Source organism: Buteo buteo, chromosome 13 (assembly GCF_964188355.1).
Source record: "Buteo buteo chromosome 13, bButBut1.hap1.1, whole genome shotgun sequence".
Classification (NCBI taxonomy): domain Eukaryota; kingdom Metazoa; phylum Chordata; class Aves; order Accipitriformes; family Accipitridae; genus Buteo; species Buteo buteo.
The window spans coordinates 13,988,731-14,009,977 of record NC_134183.1 but is presented as its reverse complement, the minus strand read 5'-3'; the positions used below and the strand labels follow the sequence as shown (position 1 = coordinate 14,009,977).

At 47.5% G+C, this 21,247-nt stretch overlaps 1 protein-coding gene across 1 annotated transcript in view; it reads right to left on the bottom strand.

Annotated features, from left to right (window-relative positions):
- The window catches only part of DNAH9 (dynein axonemal heavy chain 9), a 209,010-nt gene that overhangs the window by 98,056 nt on the left and 89,707 nt on the right, over window positions 1–21,247 (bottom strand). The window contains exons 47-51 of the mRNA XM_075044848.1: window positions 19,369–19,530; window positions 18,160–18,393; window positions 10,275–10,535; window positions 3,942–4,367; window positions 870–989 (exon numbers count right to left, since the gene is read on the bottom strand). Coding sequence (XP_074900949.1) covers window positions 870–989; window positions 3,942–4,367; window positions 10,275–10,535; window positions 18,160–18,393; window positions 19,369–19,530 — 1,203 coding nt within the window. The remainder of the gene's footprint in view (window positions 1–869; window positions 990–3,941; window positions 4,368–10,274; window positions 10,536–18,159; window positions 18,394–19,368; window positions 19,531–21,247) is intronic.

Below are 21,247 nucleotides of genomic sequence, written 5' to 3'. Positions count from 1 at the left end.
AGAGAAGTCCAAACCACTACCTGCATCTTCACTGCAGCCAGTCAGATGTTTTAAAAGCATAAAACAATTTGGGCTCTCCACCGAGACAACTATCACTGCTGCCTTCGTGTGCTAGAGGGTGAGCTCAAGTCAGCAGAGCCAGCTGCCAGGACCAGCCCCAGCCCCACTGCCTGCCAGGGCAGAGCTTAAGCACAGGACAGTCTCCTGCAGCCCTCTTTCCTTGCTTGGAGGAAGAACTGGCTTGCTCCAAGCTAATAGCCAGTGCAGAAGCCAAAAAACAAAGTTTTAAGGGCAATTGCAGCATATGATGTGAGTTGGGGCTCCAGCTTATAGGACAGTGTGAACAGAAGACATTATCTCTCAGTCTCTTATCTGTGAAGCAGTGACAAGGGCATTGCCCCCGCAGAGGACTAGGAAGCTGCATATTTTGAAGATACAACAGACTGTGATGCATACCGATGGACTGATAACAGGGACATGTACTGCTTTTTTAGAGCTTTTCACTATTAACTTTTTGTCATTACAAAACTTGCAAAGCTACTGGCATATTCCCGCCTTTGTTTTTACGATATGATTTTTGAGTCATATAATTTTGGCCTATTAGTACTTGATCATACATCTAAGTAACAAAAAGGAGATGAGAGCTGTAAAGAGAGTATAGCCAGTCTCTTTAAATATTAGCAGTGCCTACCCTGATGTATGAAAACAGCCAATGCAAAATCATTTTCATTACTGAAACTTGCTGCAGTGCAGGAAATGTATTCCAAAAAAATTAGAGGATGTAATGTACTGTGTGCACATGGTTCGCATCTCAGCAGCACCTGATACCTCCCATTCATGCCATCAGAGTTGCATCTGCTGACACTCACCAGTCGATTTGCAAGAGCGATGGTACAAGCTGTAGCTTCAGCTTCTTGCTGACATTTGAGTTTGTCTGAAGTGGCCTTCTCAAACTTGGCTGTGAGCTTTCCCAGGTTCTCATTGAGGCGCTGCACAGGAAAAAAAAGAAGAAAATAACAGCACATTTTTAAGGAAAACCCTTCTCCAGAGATGATTCACCCTGCGAGCAGGGCTGGCCCAGCTCCACCACAACTCACGCTGCCCAGGTTGGCACCCAGGATGCAGCCCCTACACAGTACTGCGGCATCAGGAGCCAGTGCGGAGCAGCGATGTGCTGTGCTATTTTACATGCTTGTAACTCACATCCTTGGCACAGGGCAGAGGCAAAGAACACAGAAAATTAATTTGTTTGGGGGTCTGCCCTGGTGTGAATTTAAACTGGGAAAGGGGGTCCTTAGGGCCAAGTACCAATGACAGGTGCTATGGCTGAGAAATAAGCAGGGCAGCTAAGAAAACAGAATTATGTATTTCCTGATGCTGCAGCCCTCTTGGTCTCAGTTCAGTCCCTGAGGGTCTGCTGATTCACCAAGTTGTGCTCAAATCCCCAAGGGGCTCCTAAAGCAGCTGGAGCTATGCTTGAACAATCTCCAAGCCATACCTCCCACACCCTGTTTCTAGAAGGGAATACAACAAACAAGTCAATAAAATTGTTTTTCTCCTAAAGCTGCCTGAGCATGTGCCATGGGACACTCCTGCAGAGGAGCCCAACCAGCACTAGGTGGGACGATCCCACATGCAGGTCAGCTGCAAAGTGCTTCGGGCTGAGAAGGGGCAGAAAGACCACCTGGAGGAAAAGGAAAAGGAAAAGAGCACTTTGCTTGGACAGAACTGTTCACCCTCTGGTCTAAAACAAATCGACGGCTCCCACAGGCACTTGGAGCACTTCACTTCTGATAAGAGAAGTAGAAGTAATAATTGATTTTATCTGCACCCATTGCAAACTGCTTAAGGCTAAACTGCTTGTAAATCACTTTAACGCTGAGCTACACACTAGAAACAAACCTGAAAATGAAAAAGGATTATATTAGGGATATATGCAGCTCTCCTGGATACTCGAGAACACAAAGCAGTCTCTGCTTGACCTGCTTTGGAATACTAACACAAAAAGTTTCTGTCTCTGCATGCATATGACTGTATGTGCATACATATGCTCATATATATATAATCCCATTATACAAGCACGATCTGATAAATGAGTATCTATGAGCTATGAAGAACAGATCCTGTAGTACCCCACCAGACACACTCTACAGTAACACACAAATTTTTCTGTGTGCAACTGTGAGTATACATCTTTCTTTTACATCTACCCTCCCCAGATTCATAGCAATCATATTTCCCAGGCAGACAAAGGAGAGGGAAAGGTACTTAGTGATTTTGACAATCAGAATAGTCTCATTTATTACTGAAAATGGGTATGTGACAGCTCGGGGCCTGGTTGTGAGCAGGTATTAATTAGCCTCACATCAGTGAAGGTATCCAAGATATCCCAGCTTCATAAGCAAGGATATACCTCCACATCCACCCCCATGCTGAGCAGTGTATCACTACCCGTCTGCAGAGCGGAAAACTCACCTAAACCAGTCAGTTTTGTAAGTGCATGCCAGTGGAGTACCAGTAATCTCCCCAAAGACTGCCATTTTCTTTAACAAAATCTCACTTCTTTTAAAAAAAAAGAAAGAAAAAAGAAAAGCTCAGGCATTAAAAGCTTTGGAAACAAGAAGCATAAAGGGATGAAAAAAATTCCCCAGCACCATATTTCACATCTGAGATGGGAGGATTAGAGGCTAAAGACCTCTAAATCCATCCCTGCTTCAGGTGCTGTACCCACCCTTCTCTCATCTGCAGCAGGAAGCGGCTGGTGGAGAGCTCTAGAGATTTTTTTTATATTTTTAGTTAAGAAGTGTAGTAAGCATTTTAAGAATAATAAGCCCTAGGAGGTATCAAGAGAGTTATGTATTTCTAACATGAAGATGTGCTGGTGGAAGAGATGAATACTCAGATGAGCTCAGCTGGAGGGACTGTGCTGCCCCTCTCCAGGTGCATATCTCAAAATCACATATTTAAAGACAAAACTGTCAGCCTGGCTGCCAACACACCTTGATTATTAACGGCTATTTTGCACAAACTGTGGTGTCAGTACAAAAGCACAGCCACAGAGGATCAGAGCCACGGCCACTCATAAAGAGAAATCCCACATCCCCAGCACCTTAAAAAAAAGGCAGGTTTGGGAGTGCAAGCATCGGGAGGGACCTGGAGAACAGCAAGTGATGGGATGCTGTGCTGCCGTCTGAGGGATGGGCTGGTGGGGTCCCCCTGAGCTGCTTTCCACACTTTGCTACTAGCAGGTATTGGCCAGGGAGGGAGGGGGGAAGAAAAGCAGTACGTCTTTCAACACACAGACGATTTTCCAAAGGAAAAGGAGAAAGGCTAGAAGCTACTCTCTGTAGAAATGCGCTCCTAATCACAGTGTAATTTCTTCTATTCAGTGATCTTTTTAATTTCTTTTTTTTTAAGTAGCAAAAATCTAAATAAGGATAATGCATAAGATATGCTGACAGGGAGCCGTGCCATGACAAATTATTAGGCTCCTACTAGAGCAGTCGTCATCCTGCAAAACATGCCCATCGCCAGGGACTCAGCGTGGGGAGCCAGCCCAGCTCTGTGCTACCAGCACTCTGAATCAGCCTCCGGTTCCTATTCCCTGCCTCTGTGCAGCATACCAGGAACATACTGGTTTGAGATAATGAGTTTTCTGAGAACCCATGAGTCGAGGTAAATTACATTTTAAAAATTAGGTAGGAATAATAAGAATTAATAATTAGCCTTCCTCCTAGGCTGTAAGCAAGGCTGGAGAAGAACAGATTAAATGTAGAAAGCAGCGATAAAAGGGATAGAAAAGACTACAATCTACCCAATCTTTGGATTCCCATCCCTCCATTAAAAATACATGAGTGCAGAAAAGCAACTTTCTCCAAAGCTGAGGATTTCTCCCAAGCAGTGACTAGTGTGATGGCTCCCACCAAAGGATAAGCACTTACGGCAATTTTGGCCTTGATGCTGGCCAGCTTTTCCTGGGCAGCCGCCAGCTCTGCGTTGGCTTTGCTCAGAGCCTGCCGCTTTGGCTCCACATCGCAGTACACCTCGTGGAAACGCACGATGTTTACCACCCAGGAGCAGAGGCCAGCCGCGGCGTAGGACTTGGTGGTCACAAATTCGGGTCTAAACTTGGGATCTTGTAAGTAGGGCTGAAGGGCTTTGAGGCAGTTCTCGTGGATGTTCTCCTTGTCAAACTTGATCAAGGAGTCCAGGAAGCCATCCACCCTGGCCATGGCAGTTTTCGCTGCTTTCCAGCTCCTGTCCTTGGGAATCTTTCCTCCTGGGGCCATCAGCACCATCACAGCTGCAGTGACATTGCTGACGGCTGAAGGCGGCGACCCGAAGGACCTCAGCTCTGTCAGATTCTTCTGAAAAGGGGAAAACAAGGTTGTTAGGCAAAAATGAATGGGCTTTCTTTTTACTTTTCCACTAATAGAGTCAGGCTCCCAAGCTATCAATCTGATAAATTAGGTTTCTCTTGGCCTGAACATCACTGCCTTTAAATCACTGCTATGCATGTTTACAGCACATGTGCTCAATACCCTGCATCCAGCTCCTTATATCCCACCCAGGGCCAGCACAGCGCAGTGTTCCTCCCCAGACTCCCATGCTTTCCCTGCTGCCAGCCCTGCTGCCTGGGGGAGCAGGAGGTTTTCTGCCCTCTCAAAAGATCAGGATAAGGAAAAAAGGAAACCTTTCCAAATAATAACCTCTCTAAATAGCCTCCAGCCCCTCTAAAACTGCCTTGCAGATCTTCCCTTCGTGTTCAACTACTCCCTGTGCCAGACACCCATGCGTTAAGGACTTGTTTGAATTACTTGCTGCACCCGTGTTTCCACGGGGCCATCATCCAGCCCAAATTTAGGCACTTTAAGCAAGCACCTTCAGCAGGAGAGCAGTCATTGGGGTGAACAGGCAGTCCCCCACAAGAATCAGCTCATCTCTGGGCACACCCTTGTCCAAGGGGGAGTTCCCACCTCCTCCATTACCAACACAGGTGGTTTTGGCGAGACCCTAATATTAAGTGGGATGAATGTTAACCTAAGCAAAAAAAGCTGAATTGTGGAAAAAGCATGCATTTCCTAACACACTTGCAACAACACAGTGCTGAGGGTTTGATCTGCTGACACCTAAAATCCTCTCACCACACCCATGCAAGTTAGCTTTTGCATAGGAAAAAACAGTGCAGGTAAATCAGCTGCTCTCAGATGACATGCTGTTGTCAAAACAAGGATAAGGGCTGTTTTAACACCACTTTGAGAAAAATCTATGAACTTCTCTCAGTTCCTGTTTCTATCAGTTTTGAATAGCTCTTAATGTATATTCTCTGCTATCTTGCTTCTATCAGTTTCTGTCTTTGGAAGCAATGTGGGATAGTCTGATACTTTTGAGCACCCATTTTTTGGATAAAGGCACCTGCTATGAACCTATTCCTAGATGTGTCTTTGCTTGGTTTTAGCTTTTGTTAATGATCGAGCTGACAGAGACAGGCCTTTGGGAGCTGTGTGCATTTCCAGCATAAAACGTCTCTAATTAAAATGCTCGATGACATGGAGCCAACCGTGAGCACAGACGAGTACCCCAACATGCCCTCCTCCATCGCAAGCACCCTGTGCAGCTTGTACTACATGGCCTCTCCCCAGCCCCGTGTGTGCAGGGTGCTGGTGCTCAGGGGGGCTGGGAGGCCTCTGGCAAAGCAGCCTGTGTTTAATAGCCTGCACCTCAGTGGCAATGGGATGCTGAGCTGGTACCATTGCTTTTTCCTTGGGAGGTGAGCCCTTCCATGACATGACAGGAACGGTGACACTACTACCCTGAATGGGAGGGAGGATGATGCTGTCCCAGCCAGATTGAGGAAGATCTCAGCAGCATGGGGTGGCCACTTTCCTGCCTTACTGCGAGAGTCTCTGGCATCACTGGAAGAGGGTAAGCCAGGTCCATGGTGAGTGTCATGCTGGTGAACTTGGGTACCAGGTAAAAGGAGCTCTGCCCTTTTCCCTGATGGCATCAATTGGTTGCATTTTAACAAACCATTCTGAATTCTCCTGCACACTGGAGTATCCCTGGGATGGAAACCAGTCAGGACACTGCCATGTGCCTCAGGAAGACCAACCACTATGGCATCCTCAAATGCCTCTGGACCATCTCCAGGGGATATCCCTTGTAGGTAATTGCATGGGAATTTCATTTCTTCTGATACTGTCACTGTCTTCTGTTCACTGTAACCTGTGCAGAGACTGAGCAGCACTGGCCAAGCACCATCCTCCTTTCCAAGGGGGCACAGACTGCCCAGCCGTCTCTGCAGGACAGCTGCTGCCTCCTCTTGGAAAGTGCTTTGTGCCAAGCAGAGATCCACTGGCAGGGGAAGGCAGTCCCAGATTCCGTGTGCCATGATCTTCCTGTTCCCACCCCCCACAAAAAGATGAGGATGCTGAAACATCAGACCCGCTGAGCCTCATGTCCTGCAGTCCTTAGGGCCCAGGGGATGCGGCTGCTGAGAAAGAGGCCAGGTGCACTCACAGGGTGAGCAGACATACTGCACTGTAAGAGGCAAAAATGGCATTTTTGTCTCTAAACCCTGTTTTTCTGAGTTTTCAAACTCACAATCAGGTCAGGGTTTGCATTTTTTACTTTGCAGGTATTCTGTGCTGGGTCTATCATAACCCACATCATTCATCATGGTCCGTATAATAATTACCTTTATATAAATATATGTAATTATCTCTTTTTTTCTATGTAATTATCGCTTTTTAACACCTTAAATAGCCTCTCAATTTGCCGCAGGCACTCGCACTGCCACCAAACCCTGCACAAGACATTAACACTAAAGCAGGGAACAAGTGGCTGCAGCAGCTTCCCCCACTGCGGCCACTGCCCAGCTGAAGCTGGGCTGAGCCAGGCTGCGACTGATCACACACTGATCAGGTGAAGTATTTTCAGTTTTGCTGGAATAATTTGAGTACCAAAAAAAATAACATGCACTTGTTACTCATAACTAGCATTGCTTGGGAAGTGTCTCATGAAGAGCAGCCGCTCTGATGACAGTAATGAATGAAGAACAGCAACTTTGGTTTAATGGGCCTATGGCATTCTTTACCGAACACAAGACTGCTTTGCAGCCAGTGGCAAGGGAGGAGGGGATGGGAAACCATCCGGCTGGAAACTTGTGGGGCTGTGCAAGCAAGCACATGGCGACATGGCAGTGCCTCCAGCAGCGGCGTGCCCCCCGTTGCTTGAGTCACCTGCCACACAGCCCTGGGGAATTCAAATGAGCTGCTGCTGCTGCAGATGCCCATGTCAGAGGTTAACACCTTGCTAACTGCTACCCCTGCTCTGCTTTGCCCCGATGGCTTCATCCCTCTGGGAGCAATGGGTCTACCCATGGCTGCCTAATGCTCCTCCGCTCCACTTGAACTTCTCTGTGCCGCTCTCCTTCCCTCCTTCAGCTGCAAACCTCATGAGGGATCTCTGGCCTGCCAGGAAAGGCTGATCCCTTGAGTTAGTGCCCTGTTAAGCACGGAACTGACAAAAAGCCTCCCTGGCCCATTCTCTTGCATAGACCTCAGATCGCCCCCGTGTAATGCCACAGACAGCCTGGGTGCCAGCCCAGTTCCCACACAGCAATGGCAGAGGCACATGGCTTTAGAGCAGCTGTCCCATCCAGGTGAGTCGGGCAAACTCATCCCACCAAGGGCAACCAGCTGTCTGCTGACAAGCCTCACTCATCCTTCACCTGGAATTAATGTAAAAGCATCCCCTGTTGCTTCCTTCTCCATGCAGCCTATCTGCAAAAGATACAAGTCCAAATGGACACGGCTGCTCTTCTTTCAAACCAGCAGGTGACGTCCATGTATCCACATACTTAATGACCTCCTTGGTAGCTGACTATATATATTTATTACCGCATTCTACTCAGCAGCTTTTCTCACTGTTTTCCCTATTAATGTTGCATATAACAGTGCTGTCCAAATAAGATGGCTTAGATAATTGGGGAGAAACTATATATACACACATAAATACTGCTGATTATTCATGTCAGCAAGCAGGTCAAGGTCTCTGATGCATTTCTGATCAGAAGGTAAGGGAGACCATGCCTTCCAGTGCTCTGCTATTGCTGCTTTACAGGTCCCTAGAGAAAATCCCAGCATCTCCCTAATCTTTGCCTAATGAGATATTCCGCAACTCCAGCATGAAACAAAAACTAATGAAGAGACAAATATTTTCCCTTTGTACAGTCCTTTCCCTTCCAGGAACAAGAGACAAAGCAACACATCTCTGCAGCAAAGCCACATTTCCTGAAAGCTAATCAAACAGAAAACCCATTCCTGATGACTCAGAGTTGCTTTCCTCTCCCTCAACAGGGCTATGATTGAGCCACGGTTTGAGGCGTGATTGAGCCATGCCTTGCTGTGATTGTGGGAATAACTCTGATTTTCTAGCTGCACCTAGTGCGTGGCCACTGCTCTGCCCTGGGTGAAGCCAGAGGCTGCTGCTCCAGGATGCTGTGTGAACTGCAGACCAAGATAAATTGTAGGTATGTGTCTCTGGGACACATCTCAAAGTGCCAGACTCCAAATGGGAACTCCTGGAGTGCCATTGGAGGAAAAACTTTCCAAGGTACCAAAAGCCTTCCCTAAACCATTTAGTGTCCTGCAGTCAGAGCAGTCCTTATCTCCAGGTCATACATTTCCCCAGTCACATCTTCCTTCCGAGTCACCTTGTCTGCAGCAACATATGGGTCTACCAAGAGGTCACCCCACATTCGGTACACAACTACCCATCATCCACAACAGCGTACTGCCTGGCCCACAGACCCTGCTGAAGAACAGGTCCTCTCCCCACCCAAGAAGCCCTGGTACTGGATGAGCCCAAACATGGAATGAGACTTCTGTGCCATCACTTATTGTGTCAAACCAAAAGACACCCTATGAATGCACCTGTGGAGCCAAGCTGTATGTATCAGACGTTGAGCATCACACTCAACAAGGCCTGAGGAACGTCTTGGACAAAGAGAGGACAAGGCAAATCCCACCCCAATACAGCTGGAGAAGATCAGTCCAAACCCTCAGGCCACCACATTTTGTCCCTACAACAGCAGGGAACTCACAAGGGAAATACGCCCAGAGGAGGCCAAGAAGTCACCAGCTCTCCCCATTGCACCTCTGGATCTCTGATCTTTCTTCCCCCAAGCTTGTCTTCCCCCTTGGCCAAGCAAGGCATTTGCTGTGGGCTGCAGGAAGACACTTGTCCCACTGTGCCACAAACTCAGAGGGGGATGTGAGCTTTCCCATTACAGACCCCTTTCCAAAGCAGGAGATGGGTTAAGTGGGAACTCGGAGGACGCCCATGCTCACTGCCAGCTGCAGCCACAAACTGCCAGCCCCACACCCACCAACACAGGTCTATGGGGCTCACACAAGATCTGTCTGTGCAATGTTCTCAGCACCAGCTATACTGCTGGGAAGAAAGGTTCACAGTGTAGCTAGGAGTAAAATCTGCCTTGTCGGTATTTTGGAGTGTTCTCAGCTTCCGCTGTGCTGATTGTGCACTTGCACAGGAATACCCCAAGCAAACAGCATTGATACTGTCTCTCACTGAAATAAAGAGGTGTTCAGGTTTCACCCCACCTGTCCTGCAACACCTCCTGCACCTCTGCTGTGACTAGCTTAAAGGCACAGTCTTCCTTGCCACAGGACGCTCAGGACAGCTGACAGTCATCCTGAGAGCACTGGCAGCCTCTCCTATCTCCCCTTCTACATTTTCATTCCCCACAGCTCAAGGGTAACAACCTCAGAAAAGTCTGGAGCAAGATCTGGCCTGTGCCGCTGCCCTGGAGCCCAGCCCTCCATCCTGCGTGTCCTCCTCCATGCTAGCAGACAGGTCTGAGCCAGAGACAGCACCCAGACAGCAAGACAGAGGTACAGAAGTGGTGATCCTTCTGAGACACTCTTCCCTAGGTCCTGAAGGAGGGTGACAGTAAGGTGACCTCCCCTTCCTTGTGGGACAGGATGAGCAGTGGAGCCAGCCAACAGTGGAGAAGAGGTGCAAATGAAGCACCCACCTCCAGTTCCTCCTGTTCTCCATGGCCATGAGTAAAGAATAACTTGGTGCAGCCTTGTGGCTGCTCCAAGTTATGCCAGGGATCAAGTATACACCAGCTGGGAAGAAGCTGGAGGAGGGTCAATACAATGCCCAAGAACTTGGGCCATCAGATGACACTGCCCTCCACAATGCAGAGGGGAGATACTGGATTCCCATAGGAATCTTCACCATACCTTGTTGAGGGTGTTCAGAGCAGCCTGGGCAGCTGCCAGGGCAGGCTCAGCTTTGGCCAGGTCCTCCTCGCAGTCCTTCTGTTTCTGCTCAACCTCCTGGGTGATAAGTGCCACTTTCTGCTCCTCCTCATCAGCAATTGCCTTTTCCCTGCTCACTTTCTCTGTCTCCACCCCCACCACCTGGATCAGCTTGTCAGCATCATCATTCTTCTGCTTCAGCTCCACTTCTTGGGCTGCCAGCTTGGCCTTCAGCTCATCCACCTAGAGGGAAGAAACACATGTGGGAGCATGGACAGTCACCAACCTGTTCTCTGCCCTGCCCAGCAGCACAGACTCACACTCGAGTGGGGCTGAGCAGTAGCCAAAAGCATGGAGGGCCTGTGTTGAAAGCAAGCAATGTCCTGGCAGCACAGAAAAGCCTCACCATGGACCAGGCATTTGCAGGAAGCTTGTCTCATTATAAAGCCAAATACAACCAGCTTTGATCATGAAATCTGATGTTACATCACATCACTGGTAAAGGAGGCGTGCATGTGCTGAGCACGTGTGTTTTGCAGTGGAGATGAGATGTGCTACAATTCAGCTACACCTTCTTTCACTTCTCAACCTTGACACCAGCAGAACAGAGCACATGGTATTTTGCCACATGCAGGTGTTGAGGAGGACCTGCACACCAGGAACCAGCACTCCCCGAGCCGCCTGCTCACTCAGGTGCACCCTGCCGCTCACCCACCCCTCCAGCCCATGCCCCACGCACACAAGGCAGAGGCAACACCCCATCAGTTCCCTTGCAACCATCAGGTCCTACGGACTTGTGGCGGGAAGGGCATTTTTCACAGCAGAAACATTACAGCTGGGATCTGCTGACAGGTACAGCCCTTGTCAGAGGTCCAAGGCTCAAGGGGCTTTAAAATGTGATGTCAAATGAGCTTGAGAAGGGTTCTTCCATCTAGCCGGTAGCCAAGAGGCATGGCAGTGGTGGCAGCTCCTCACACACTGCTCCACTGAGCATCTGCTCACACCCAGCAAGGTAGGAGCCCTCTCCAGCAACAGGCTGAAGCATTTGCATGGTGGGGGAGCTCACAATGGCTCTCACTTGAAGACAGAAAGTCTTTCTAAAAGCACCCGTTTCAATTAATTTACACAGGCTCTGTGCAGACCATGGAGTTTTTCACTGTCCTGCCATCAGGCTCATAAAGGACTGCTTAGAACTCCTGGGGTACATCTTTACCTATATAAAAACACTTACTAGAAGGGAAGTCAGGCACTTGCTTTTGTTGATAATTCCATTTTTATACCAGAAGAGAGAGCACATTTTGCAATCTTATAAACTGAAGCTATTGATGTTCGGCATCAGCTTCAAGTGGAGAGTGGTTTCTTAGGAGTCTCTTTGTGCACTTCATCCATTGTCATCCCCTGCTGCCTCGCACTACAATGCTGTTTTCACCAGGACAAAGACACGACTGTAAATCCAAACGACTCTGGCTCGCAGGAGCACATAATCCCTTCAGTCGGCAAACTCAGCAGCAGCTTCTTGTTCGGCTCCACGTCTTCAGGGATTGCAGGAAATTGAAGTGGGAGACTTCACTGATGGCAGATATGGCTCATGACCTTCTGCCCCAAAATCAGTAATCATGTGCTGGATACACATACAAATGGGAGCTTTAGGGGTTTACACAGCCATGACAAAACAAGCAAGGGATTAAAACCCACTAGCACTCAACAGTGCTACAAAATGAGCAGATGTAAACTCAGCCCCCAGCGCAGCCTGTGAGAATAGAAAATGCCCTGACAAAACCTGCTTTCAGCCAAGCACATGCAATAATGGAAGGGTAAATGACTTGCTGTAACATTGTCAGGATTTAAAAAAAGCAAGAAATTCAGTTAGGGCTTTGCCTGAATGAAATAATTGGAAGCCCAGAAGTGTATGTTACTATGAAGGCTCCTGCCCAGCTGGGCTTGGATTACATGTTAAATTCCAAGTGGAAACGATGCAAGTTGGAGCTGTGATATGTATCCTGAGGCTCTGCTGGACCCTCTGCCAACAGACCACACCACATCTAGGGGACATATGATCACCTCCAGCCTCCCTTACCTACAGCAGGATTTTGGAACATGAAAGGAAACAATTGTGTTTCCCCAGTGAGGCTAAAGCTCAAATGCAGTTGAGCAGGGACAATTTAATAGTGTTTGTGCAGTGGAAAGAGAGAAACAGGAGCTACGCCTAAATAACCAAACTCACTATCGTTAGTGATGTCCTGGGGGTGGCAGTGGGAATGTACATTTATGAAATTACTCTTCCAGTTTCACCCCCTCAGCACAGCAAACAAGTTTCCCTTAATGCTATATTTGTACCCACAGCAAAACCAGTCTGTCACATCCATCTCTCCTCCCTTCCCACACATCCTGATGCTCAGACATAAAAATGCCTGATGAGACACCAGTAAGGAGGGAGGCCTCATGCCACCGCCTTCAGGAGGCACAGGCTCAGCAGAAATCTTAAATGTGCTCCCATCAATGGCGTGTGGAGCCACCCCTGGCAGAGCAATGTTAGGAATAAAGGCATGAAAAGTTCTCTTTCTATGTCACAGTAACAGAAGATATTCAAAATTCCCCTCTCTCACACCAAAAAGGACGTTCCATCTGAAAAGGATGGCAGCTTGTACACAGAGCTATTTTCTGTTTCTTTGAAAAACTCAGATGCTTGTCATATTTCATTCATAATGCCATTAAAAATATTGCATATTTTGCACTTGCAAAACCCAGAGATGGCCAAGCCCGACCACCACTAACATGTATTATCTCAGGGTGTGCAGAAAACCTTCCTACCACAGCTCTCATCTTCTGTCCTGTCACAGCCCAGAACTTCTCCAACAGTCACACACAGTCTCCCTCCTTGCACTGACACCCCCCATACTCCTAATCCACCCTGTGAAAACCAGCAGTGTTATAAAACATTCACAACAGGAGCAGGGTCATCCACCACCCTTTGAGCTTATTTCCAGGTTGTTCTTCCCTGGTCATTCTTGGGTCAGCTCCACAGCACTCCTGGTCAGGGCTACCAACAATATCCCAGGTAACACCATGATGCAACAACATCACAGGCAAAACACCATGATGCAAAAGGAGAACTGTGCAGAAAATATCATGTCATACAATGCCTGTTCCTTGGAGCTCGTTCTCAGATGGAGAGGATGAAGACTGATGGAGACAAGTAAGAGGTGACAACATTCTGGAGACTGAAGCCAGGAAGCCCTATTGATTTTGCCTCATGTATTGGGTTTGCACAGCAAGGGTTTGGTAGCGGGGGGGGGTTACAGGGGTGGCTTCTGTGAGAAGCTGCCAGAAGCTTCCCCTATGTCTGACAGATCCAATGCCAGCTGGCTCCAAGATGGACCCGCCACTGGCCAAGGCCGAGCCCATCAGCGACAGTGGTAGCACCTCTGGGATAACAGATTTAAGAAGGGAAAAAATGTTGCTGGGGCACAGAAACTGCAGCTGGAGAGAGGAGTGAGAACATGTAAAAGAAACAACCCTGCAGACACCAAGGTCAGTGAAGAAGGAGGGGAAGGTGGTGCTTCAGGTACCAGAGCAGAGATTCCCCTGCAGCCCGTGGTGAAGACCATGGTGAGGCAGGCTGTCCTCTTCAGCCCATGGAGGTCCACAGTGGAGCAGATCTCCACCTGCAGCCCAGGGAGGATCCCGCGCCAGAGCAGGTGGATGCCCGAAGGAGGCTGTGACCTCATGGGAAGCCTGTGCTGGAGCAGGCTCCTAGCAGGACCTGTGGCCCCCCGGAGAGAGAAGCCCACGCTGGAGCAGGTTTTCTGGCAGGACTTGTGAACCCGCAGGGGACCCACACTGGAGCAGTCTGTTCCTGAAGGACTGCAGCCCATGGAAGGGACCCACATTGAAGAAGTTCGTGAAGGACTGCCTCCTGTGGGAGGGACCCCACGCTGGAGCAGGGGAAGAGTGTGAGGAGGAAGGAGCAGCAGAGACAATGTGTGGTGAACTGATCACAACACTCACCACTTGTGGAGAGGAGGTAGAGAAATTGGGAGTGAAGTTGAGCCTGAGAAGAAGGGAGGGGTGGGGGGGAAAGTGTTTTAAGATTTGGGTTTATATCTCATTACACTGCTCTGGTTTGACTGGCAATAAATGAAATTAATTTCCCCGAGTCAAGTCTGTTTTTCCCGTGACAGTAATTGGTGAATGTTCTCCCTGTACTTATCTCGACCCACGAGTCCTTTTCCATCTTATTTTCTCCCCACCACATCCTCCTGAGGAGGAGGAGTGATAGAACGGCTTGGTGGGCACCTGGTGTTCAGCCAAGGTCAACCCACTACACCTCAGTGTGAAGGAAACCAGAACACTCAATGTGAGGGGAAGGTTGAATACCAGAAACGCACCAGTCTGCAAGACAGAGCTCAGGAAGGCACTAAATGGCACAGGGCACACATACATGCAGCAGGGGCACTTGACACGTGGACACAGGCATGCACAACAAGGCCACGAGGGCCACAGGGTTTTGCTAAAAAAAGATAAAGAGAAGCAGCTCCACATGGAGGGGCAGGAAGAGACAGTTTTATGTCCAAAACAAGAGCATGGGATTGGAGATTCACACCTCTTCAAAGGCATGAGCTCTCACAGCTAACAGAGGAGTTCAGGGTGCTGCAGTGACCTGTCCTGCTTGGTTCTTGCCAGGACATTGGAGTGGAGCAGCCACAGACATGTGCTTTATAAATTACCATCCAGACATACCACAGAAAACTCATTACCACATTCAGGGGAGGTGAGAAAAACACCACTGACTTTTCCAGTGTCTGCCAAAACTGGTAAAAGCAGAAGATACCTTCTGGGTAACATGTAGCTGGTAAGCAGAAGAAAGCAAGAACTACAAGAGAATAACAGTACAAAGAGAGACTGAGGTGGCATGGAAAAATCACAGCAGACTGTCATCCCGAAGAGAAGAGAGAATGCTATTACCCTCCTTCCCATAGGCAACACCAGGATAATAACCAGATCAAGGTGTGAGCTGACAGATCCAGCACATGTCTTAGCCCACGGAATATCATTAAGGGCCACAAAAAGGGCAGTAATTGGTCCCAAACAGTGCTAAGAAATGTGAAAAACCTGTGAGCAGCTTCCTGAGTCCAGAACAATCTGAAAAGCAATTAGTAACGTGAGGTAGAAAGGGAAAGAGCAAAGTAAACGAGAGATTCAAGGGTAATGTACTGTGACTCCAACAGGGAAGGAAGAAGTGCTTGCCTACCACCAGGACAGCATGAGAAGAATTATTAAAGAATAGAAAACCTGGAGGGTAGGCTCCCAGAAGACTCGTTTTATCTGATTGTCCCTGCCTTGTTTCAAGAACACAAAATACATCACAAAGGTCGGCGATTAATTGATAGAGCAAGCAAGACTTGAATCTGGAATCCAGTGATGCAATATTAACCAAAGCCATCCTAAAAATTACTCAGCAATGGGCTCTGAACAGAGCGCTGACCTCTTCACAGTGAACATCAATCTGAAAAACAAATGACTCATCCCACACATCTTCCCAAGTCTGTTATGTCCTAATAACTGGAAGCCAGCTTTTCTGAATACTGACGACAGCCACTGTCTTCAGGGAAACATGGTTAGGCATGTAAGCTAAAGCAAAACACTTCTTTAGAAGAAAAGTCAATGGTATTAAGATGTTCAAATCTCAAAAGAAAAAAAAAGAGCAGGTTGGGGGAGAAGAGTAAAAGGAGGGGGAGAAGTTATTTTGAAAGTGGAATGGCTAAGTCAAAAAGTACCCTGCAACCACTTGCACAACAGCCCCCTCATGCTGAGGCCACACTGAACAGTCTATAGAAATACAAAAAACTCATAATTAACTTGTCACAGCATCCAAGCAGCAGGAATCTGGATAATGCTGATGATGGGAGCACTAGTCTTCAGACCTAAGGCACAGCCAGGTCATACCCAGGTATCAAAATCCTCCTCCTTTGCTTTGAAAATAAAAAAAAAGCCACAGTAAATTGTTTCCATGCACCATGAACACAACCTGGAGATGACACATTTGAGTGACACAGAAGACTTGTCACTTCCTCAGCACCAAGACCAACCATTTCCATGGATGAATGTAAAGTTCAGACTTTAAAATCCATATTCAAGATTGAACATTCTGGTATGATTTCCAGTGCTGCTAAATATCCACTCTCTGGTTTCAAATCAACAGCAGTTTTGACTATTGCACACATCTGATAATTTAGGTGTTTAATTTTAGGCACCCAGTGCTAATTTTAGATTCAGATTTGACATATTTGTCCTCACTGCTCTGCATCTTAATCAACTTCACAAACAGGTGCTTCTCGACCCAGACTTACTCTAACCAGTTACAAACTTTGCGTTCTTTTACATTTCTTGCAATAACAAAACCTACGAGACCCACAGGTGCTGTGGCTTCCCATCTCCTCCCCAGTCCTCCAATACTGCTGAGCACCTGTTTTGTGGCTCATCAGAAAGGCCTTGCCAACATAACACCCATATGAAGATATTCCAGAAGAATACAGAAGGGCCCCCATGTTTGACCAACACTACAGGGACTTGTTTCCTCTCAAAAGTTTAGTTTCATATTAGTTGCTCCCAACAAAAAATAGACATAATCCATCTTGTCCACCACTGGGGCATCATCAAAAACAGCAGCACCCCACAGGTCAGCAAAATTATTTGTCTCCATAAGTAAGGTAGATGAAAGATCTGCTTTGCAGTGAGGGCTCATACTTATTGCTCTGGTTGGTGTCACTGGTTGTGATGGGTGCTCTCTGCTACTGGCTGTTCAACCTCAGCTACATCCTTACAAAGGAGATGCTAAAACCTGAAAAAGGGACATGAAACATGTCCACTCCCCTCCTGTGTCCTCAAGACCTGTCCTGCACCATGAAGAAAGCAACTGTTTGAAGTGAGATGTAGACTATCAGAGTTGAGAGGCACTAATAAAGCCCATACATCACCCTCCAGTGAGGCACGTATCCTATTGAGTGTGACAGACATGATTTATGCCACCAGCATTACCCAGAGCATATATATGGAAGGGGTTGAACCTGCTAGTCCTTCATTCACATCAAGGCTCTGCATTTCTTTGGAACAGCTTCAGGAGTGGCCCATTTGCCACAGTAGAAGCTTGTAAGTGAGCATTTGTAAGAGTTAATAGAATATGAAATGGATTGAAAAATGGGAGTTTAGCAACAGATGTAGACAGCAAAGCTCTGAAAGGCAGTTTGTGTCACTGCAGAGACATTTGTGAAACACTCAGAACAACATCTAGTCATTACCACAGAAGAGTGAGTGTTGCTCTTTAACAGGGGGATTTTGGGATGGCTAACCCACATTTCAGACATGCATTAGTTTTCCTTAAAAATGGATAGCTTAATGCACAGAAAAATGAAAATCAGCCTTATTTGAAAAGGATGCTCTATTTAGTTTGAAAGAGAGGATTCTTGCTCAAGTTATTGTAGATTTCCTGGATGCAACTCCAAAAATCATTGGTCTTCCTGTATTTTATAAGCTATTTTGTCACCACAGCTGAAATTTAACCATTAAAAGAAGATGTACACAGCCAGCTGGATCCCTATCTCATTTTACTTACCGTGATCTTTCACGGTTACCACCCAAACAGCAGAGACTAGACACACATCTCTTCCCTTCTCCTTTCCGGTACAGAACATCACTTCTGCTCCTTCAGGAACCCAGTTCAAGCCAGACTAGAGACAGGATCTAGCACAAATTTTACACCCTGTACAGTTTCAGCCTGTAAAGTTTTCCTTTGAGCCAGGATGCAAAGATGTCTCTAACAGAGAAAAAAGGAAAACCATCAGCTTTTAACCCCAAAAGGTTTGCTTACCTGTGCAGATGTGCTGTTGAGCTTCTCCAGGCCATTCTCCAGCCGCTCCATTTTTGCTTTTAAATCCTTGCCCTTTTTCAATAGCAAATTCTGATAGAGTTTTATTTGCTCAAGGAACGACTTCGGAGTGGTGTAGTTATACCGTCGCTCATTGCTCAGATACAATCGGGATATCTCGTTGACACTTGTGTGGACATAGGCCATGAATTTGCTTATTGAATCTTTCACTGAATCCTAAAGGTAAGATGAGAAGACAAGGAGAAACTATTTTAACCAGAACAACTATATATTACACAGACCTGTGCTGTATATAAAGGAATTTATTAACTTTTTATTCTGCTGCAGCAAAATCCAGGATGTAACTTCTAAGTTGATCCTTTTCATTTGTTATCTCTAAAATAACTTTGCCTGCTTGTGTACTTTATACCACTTTTTATATCTTTTTATCTCATACTTTATCTTATTCCAAGCAATTTTTCTAGCATTCGGCTCTAAAAAATAACAGCCTTTTAAGTATAAATTTGAGCTTTTCTTCTGTACAAATGGGGAAAGTGCACACTCATAAAAAAAAACTTTGTAGACTTTATTCTTCCAAAATCCTGCCCAGAAAAGCTAAATAAACAGAAATAAATCTCTTTTAGTCTAGTAGCAGGTTGTCATCAATGAGAACTTGACATATTTTTGCCCTTGAGAATTACAGACGCTCAGACACGCATACGGAGAGAAAAGCGTATGTTCCCTGCAATAATCATAAGTATTAGGTTATTTTCTGCACCGATTTGTAAGCTGTGTCTCTTACTAGCAAAGCAGTCATTTCACTGGCAATACTATCAGTGTACAAACACACACGAGCGTGGTGCCCATGGCCGTACTTCTGCTGAGATCCATGCCCCTCTCTGAAAAGTTTGGACTGTATTTCAAGCACGGTTCGATTAAGTTTAATGCACTACACCGCTATCAATAATTCTTCTCCGAACAGTCTCTCAGATGTCCTGGATAAGTGTTGGAGGGCAATAAAGGTGAGCAAACCCTCTCTGCGATACTGTCCTCATTGTGTGAGTCACTGCTTGCACTGAACGGAGGGACGAGGTCACACCTGGCTGCCACCAGCACCGTGCGGCCAGGGGTGGCCACCGCCTGCACCCCGCAGAGGAACTCAAACCCAGGCAAGATCACACACCCACAGATGCCTGCGGGTGAGGTGCTCACCTCCACGGTCTCTGTTTCTCGCAGAAAGCGGAGGCTGACGGACTCAAGGGCCTCCTGTGGCCACTCCTGGAACCAGTCTATGGCCGCACAGCTGACGATGGCGGGGAACCTCCTGCTGCGGACGCGCAGCTTGCTACCGACAGGCGAAAAGCACAATGCAACCTGTAGAGTCCAAGGAAGGAGAAGGTGGGAAGTTATGGCCGGGAGCAGGCACCAGCTCTAGCCACGCAGCCCAGCCTGGACTCTACCAGCCACTTCCCACGGAAGAATTCACACCACCAGCTAAGGGTACAGCAACCTCTGTCCTTGAGTCCTTGCACTTCAGGCCAGCAAGCCTGGTCTGGAAAAGGCATAATCTAGCAGTAAACACATTTTTTTCTCTCCAATAAAAACAAGCAGTGGTGTTAAGCATGGCTATGGTCAGAAGCAGAAGCCTGGCACACTTCCAAGGCTGCAGCCGGGTTTAACATAACCATTCTTCCCTGCTCTAGCAGTGACACAAAGCTTCGCCTGGCAGGGAACTGGCATCCAGATTCAAGTGGTGCAACCAGGAATTAAAGTGAATGGATCTAAATTCTCCTGGCCGCAGGACTGCCTGGATTTTCTCCCTGAAAGCCACCATTGAAAAGGGTTGAGGTGGCTCAAACTCAAAACCTGCTTTTACCAGAATGAGAATTTTTTAAAAATAGAGAAATCAGAAAACAAAGCTGAATGGAAATAGAAGCATTTGTGAATGCATTTTCCCTGCTCACTACATTTTTGCGGAGCAGGTCCTTTGCCTTTCAGGCTTTTTTCTTAGTCCAACAGCTGCTAAAACGTTCTGAGTTGCAGCAAATCGTACGGTGTTCGTGGGTCTCTGGGAAATCTCTCTTCACATTACTCTGGGGCCTGGTCAAGGCCTGTTACTCCCCTGCTCAGCACCCTCCCAGACCTGCAGCGTTTCTCCTTCCTCCAGCCTTCAGTGACCTTCCCTCATCCACCTGCCTTTCCCTGCAGGCTGGGAGCCTCCTTCCCCCCACAGCGAGCCTGCTCAGCTCCTCTCAGGAAGGTACAAGCTCTCCCTTTTCCAGAAGGAAACACCTCACGCAGGGTGTAAAGTCAGGCCAAGGTGAAGTACCTTTCCTCTTTGCTGCCCCACCACCAGCTTTAACAGCAAAATAAGACCTAAGGACCAAAACCTGCCACCACCATTCATTGCAGCCCTTCTCCTGCAGGTCCCCTGCAGATGGATTTACCAGCTCTGCTCATCAGGCGCAAAGGAGGACACAGGCAAGTTCCCACCATGCAATGAAGTAGCAATATCTGAGCAAGGGCTGGTTTGGGAAGCAGCATATCTCACTCAATACATCATCCCTCTCCCACTTGTTAGCCCTGGCTGGTACCCGCACAGCCTTGCAAGCACCATGGGGCAGGGTGCTGTCGGCTCAGACGTCTGTCTCTATAAGGTGTCACCACCTCCACAATGAGCTAAGGTCTGTTTTTTAGAAGCTGCAAAAGCCAGCCTGTAACAAATCCACTTTCACTTCCATTTCCGAAGAGGCAGCTGAACTCAGAGCTTCTGCTCCTCTGACATGGCCACTGCACGCTCACACGCAGGGGACAGACACATAGAAATCCTTCCTACACCTTCAAGCATGAGACTCGGGCACCTCTATGTTGCTCTCACAGGGTCAGACAAGCTTTGGGAAGCTATCCATGTACAAAAGCCCTCTTCTGCACCTACACTACTCTCTCTCAAGACCCTGAGGCAGAAGGTATGTTGGTGCTCATGCTCCGCTGGGCCAAGCCCCACTCCTGTGCTGCTCCCAGAGGTCCAGCATGCCCTGGACCAGCAACAGATTTATCAGCTTTCTGTGCTGCACATGATGCTGTCACAAAA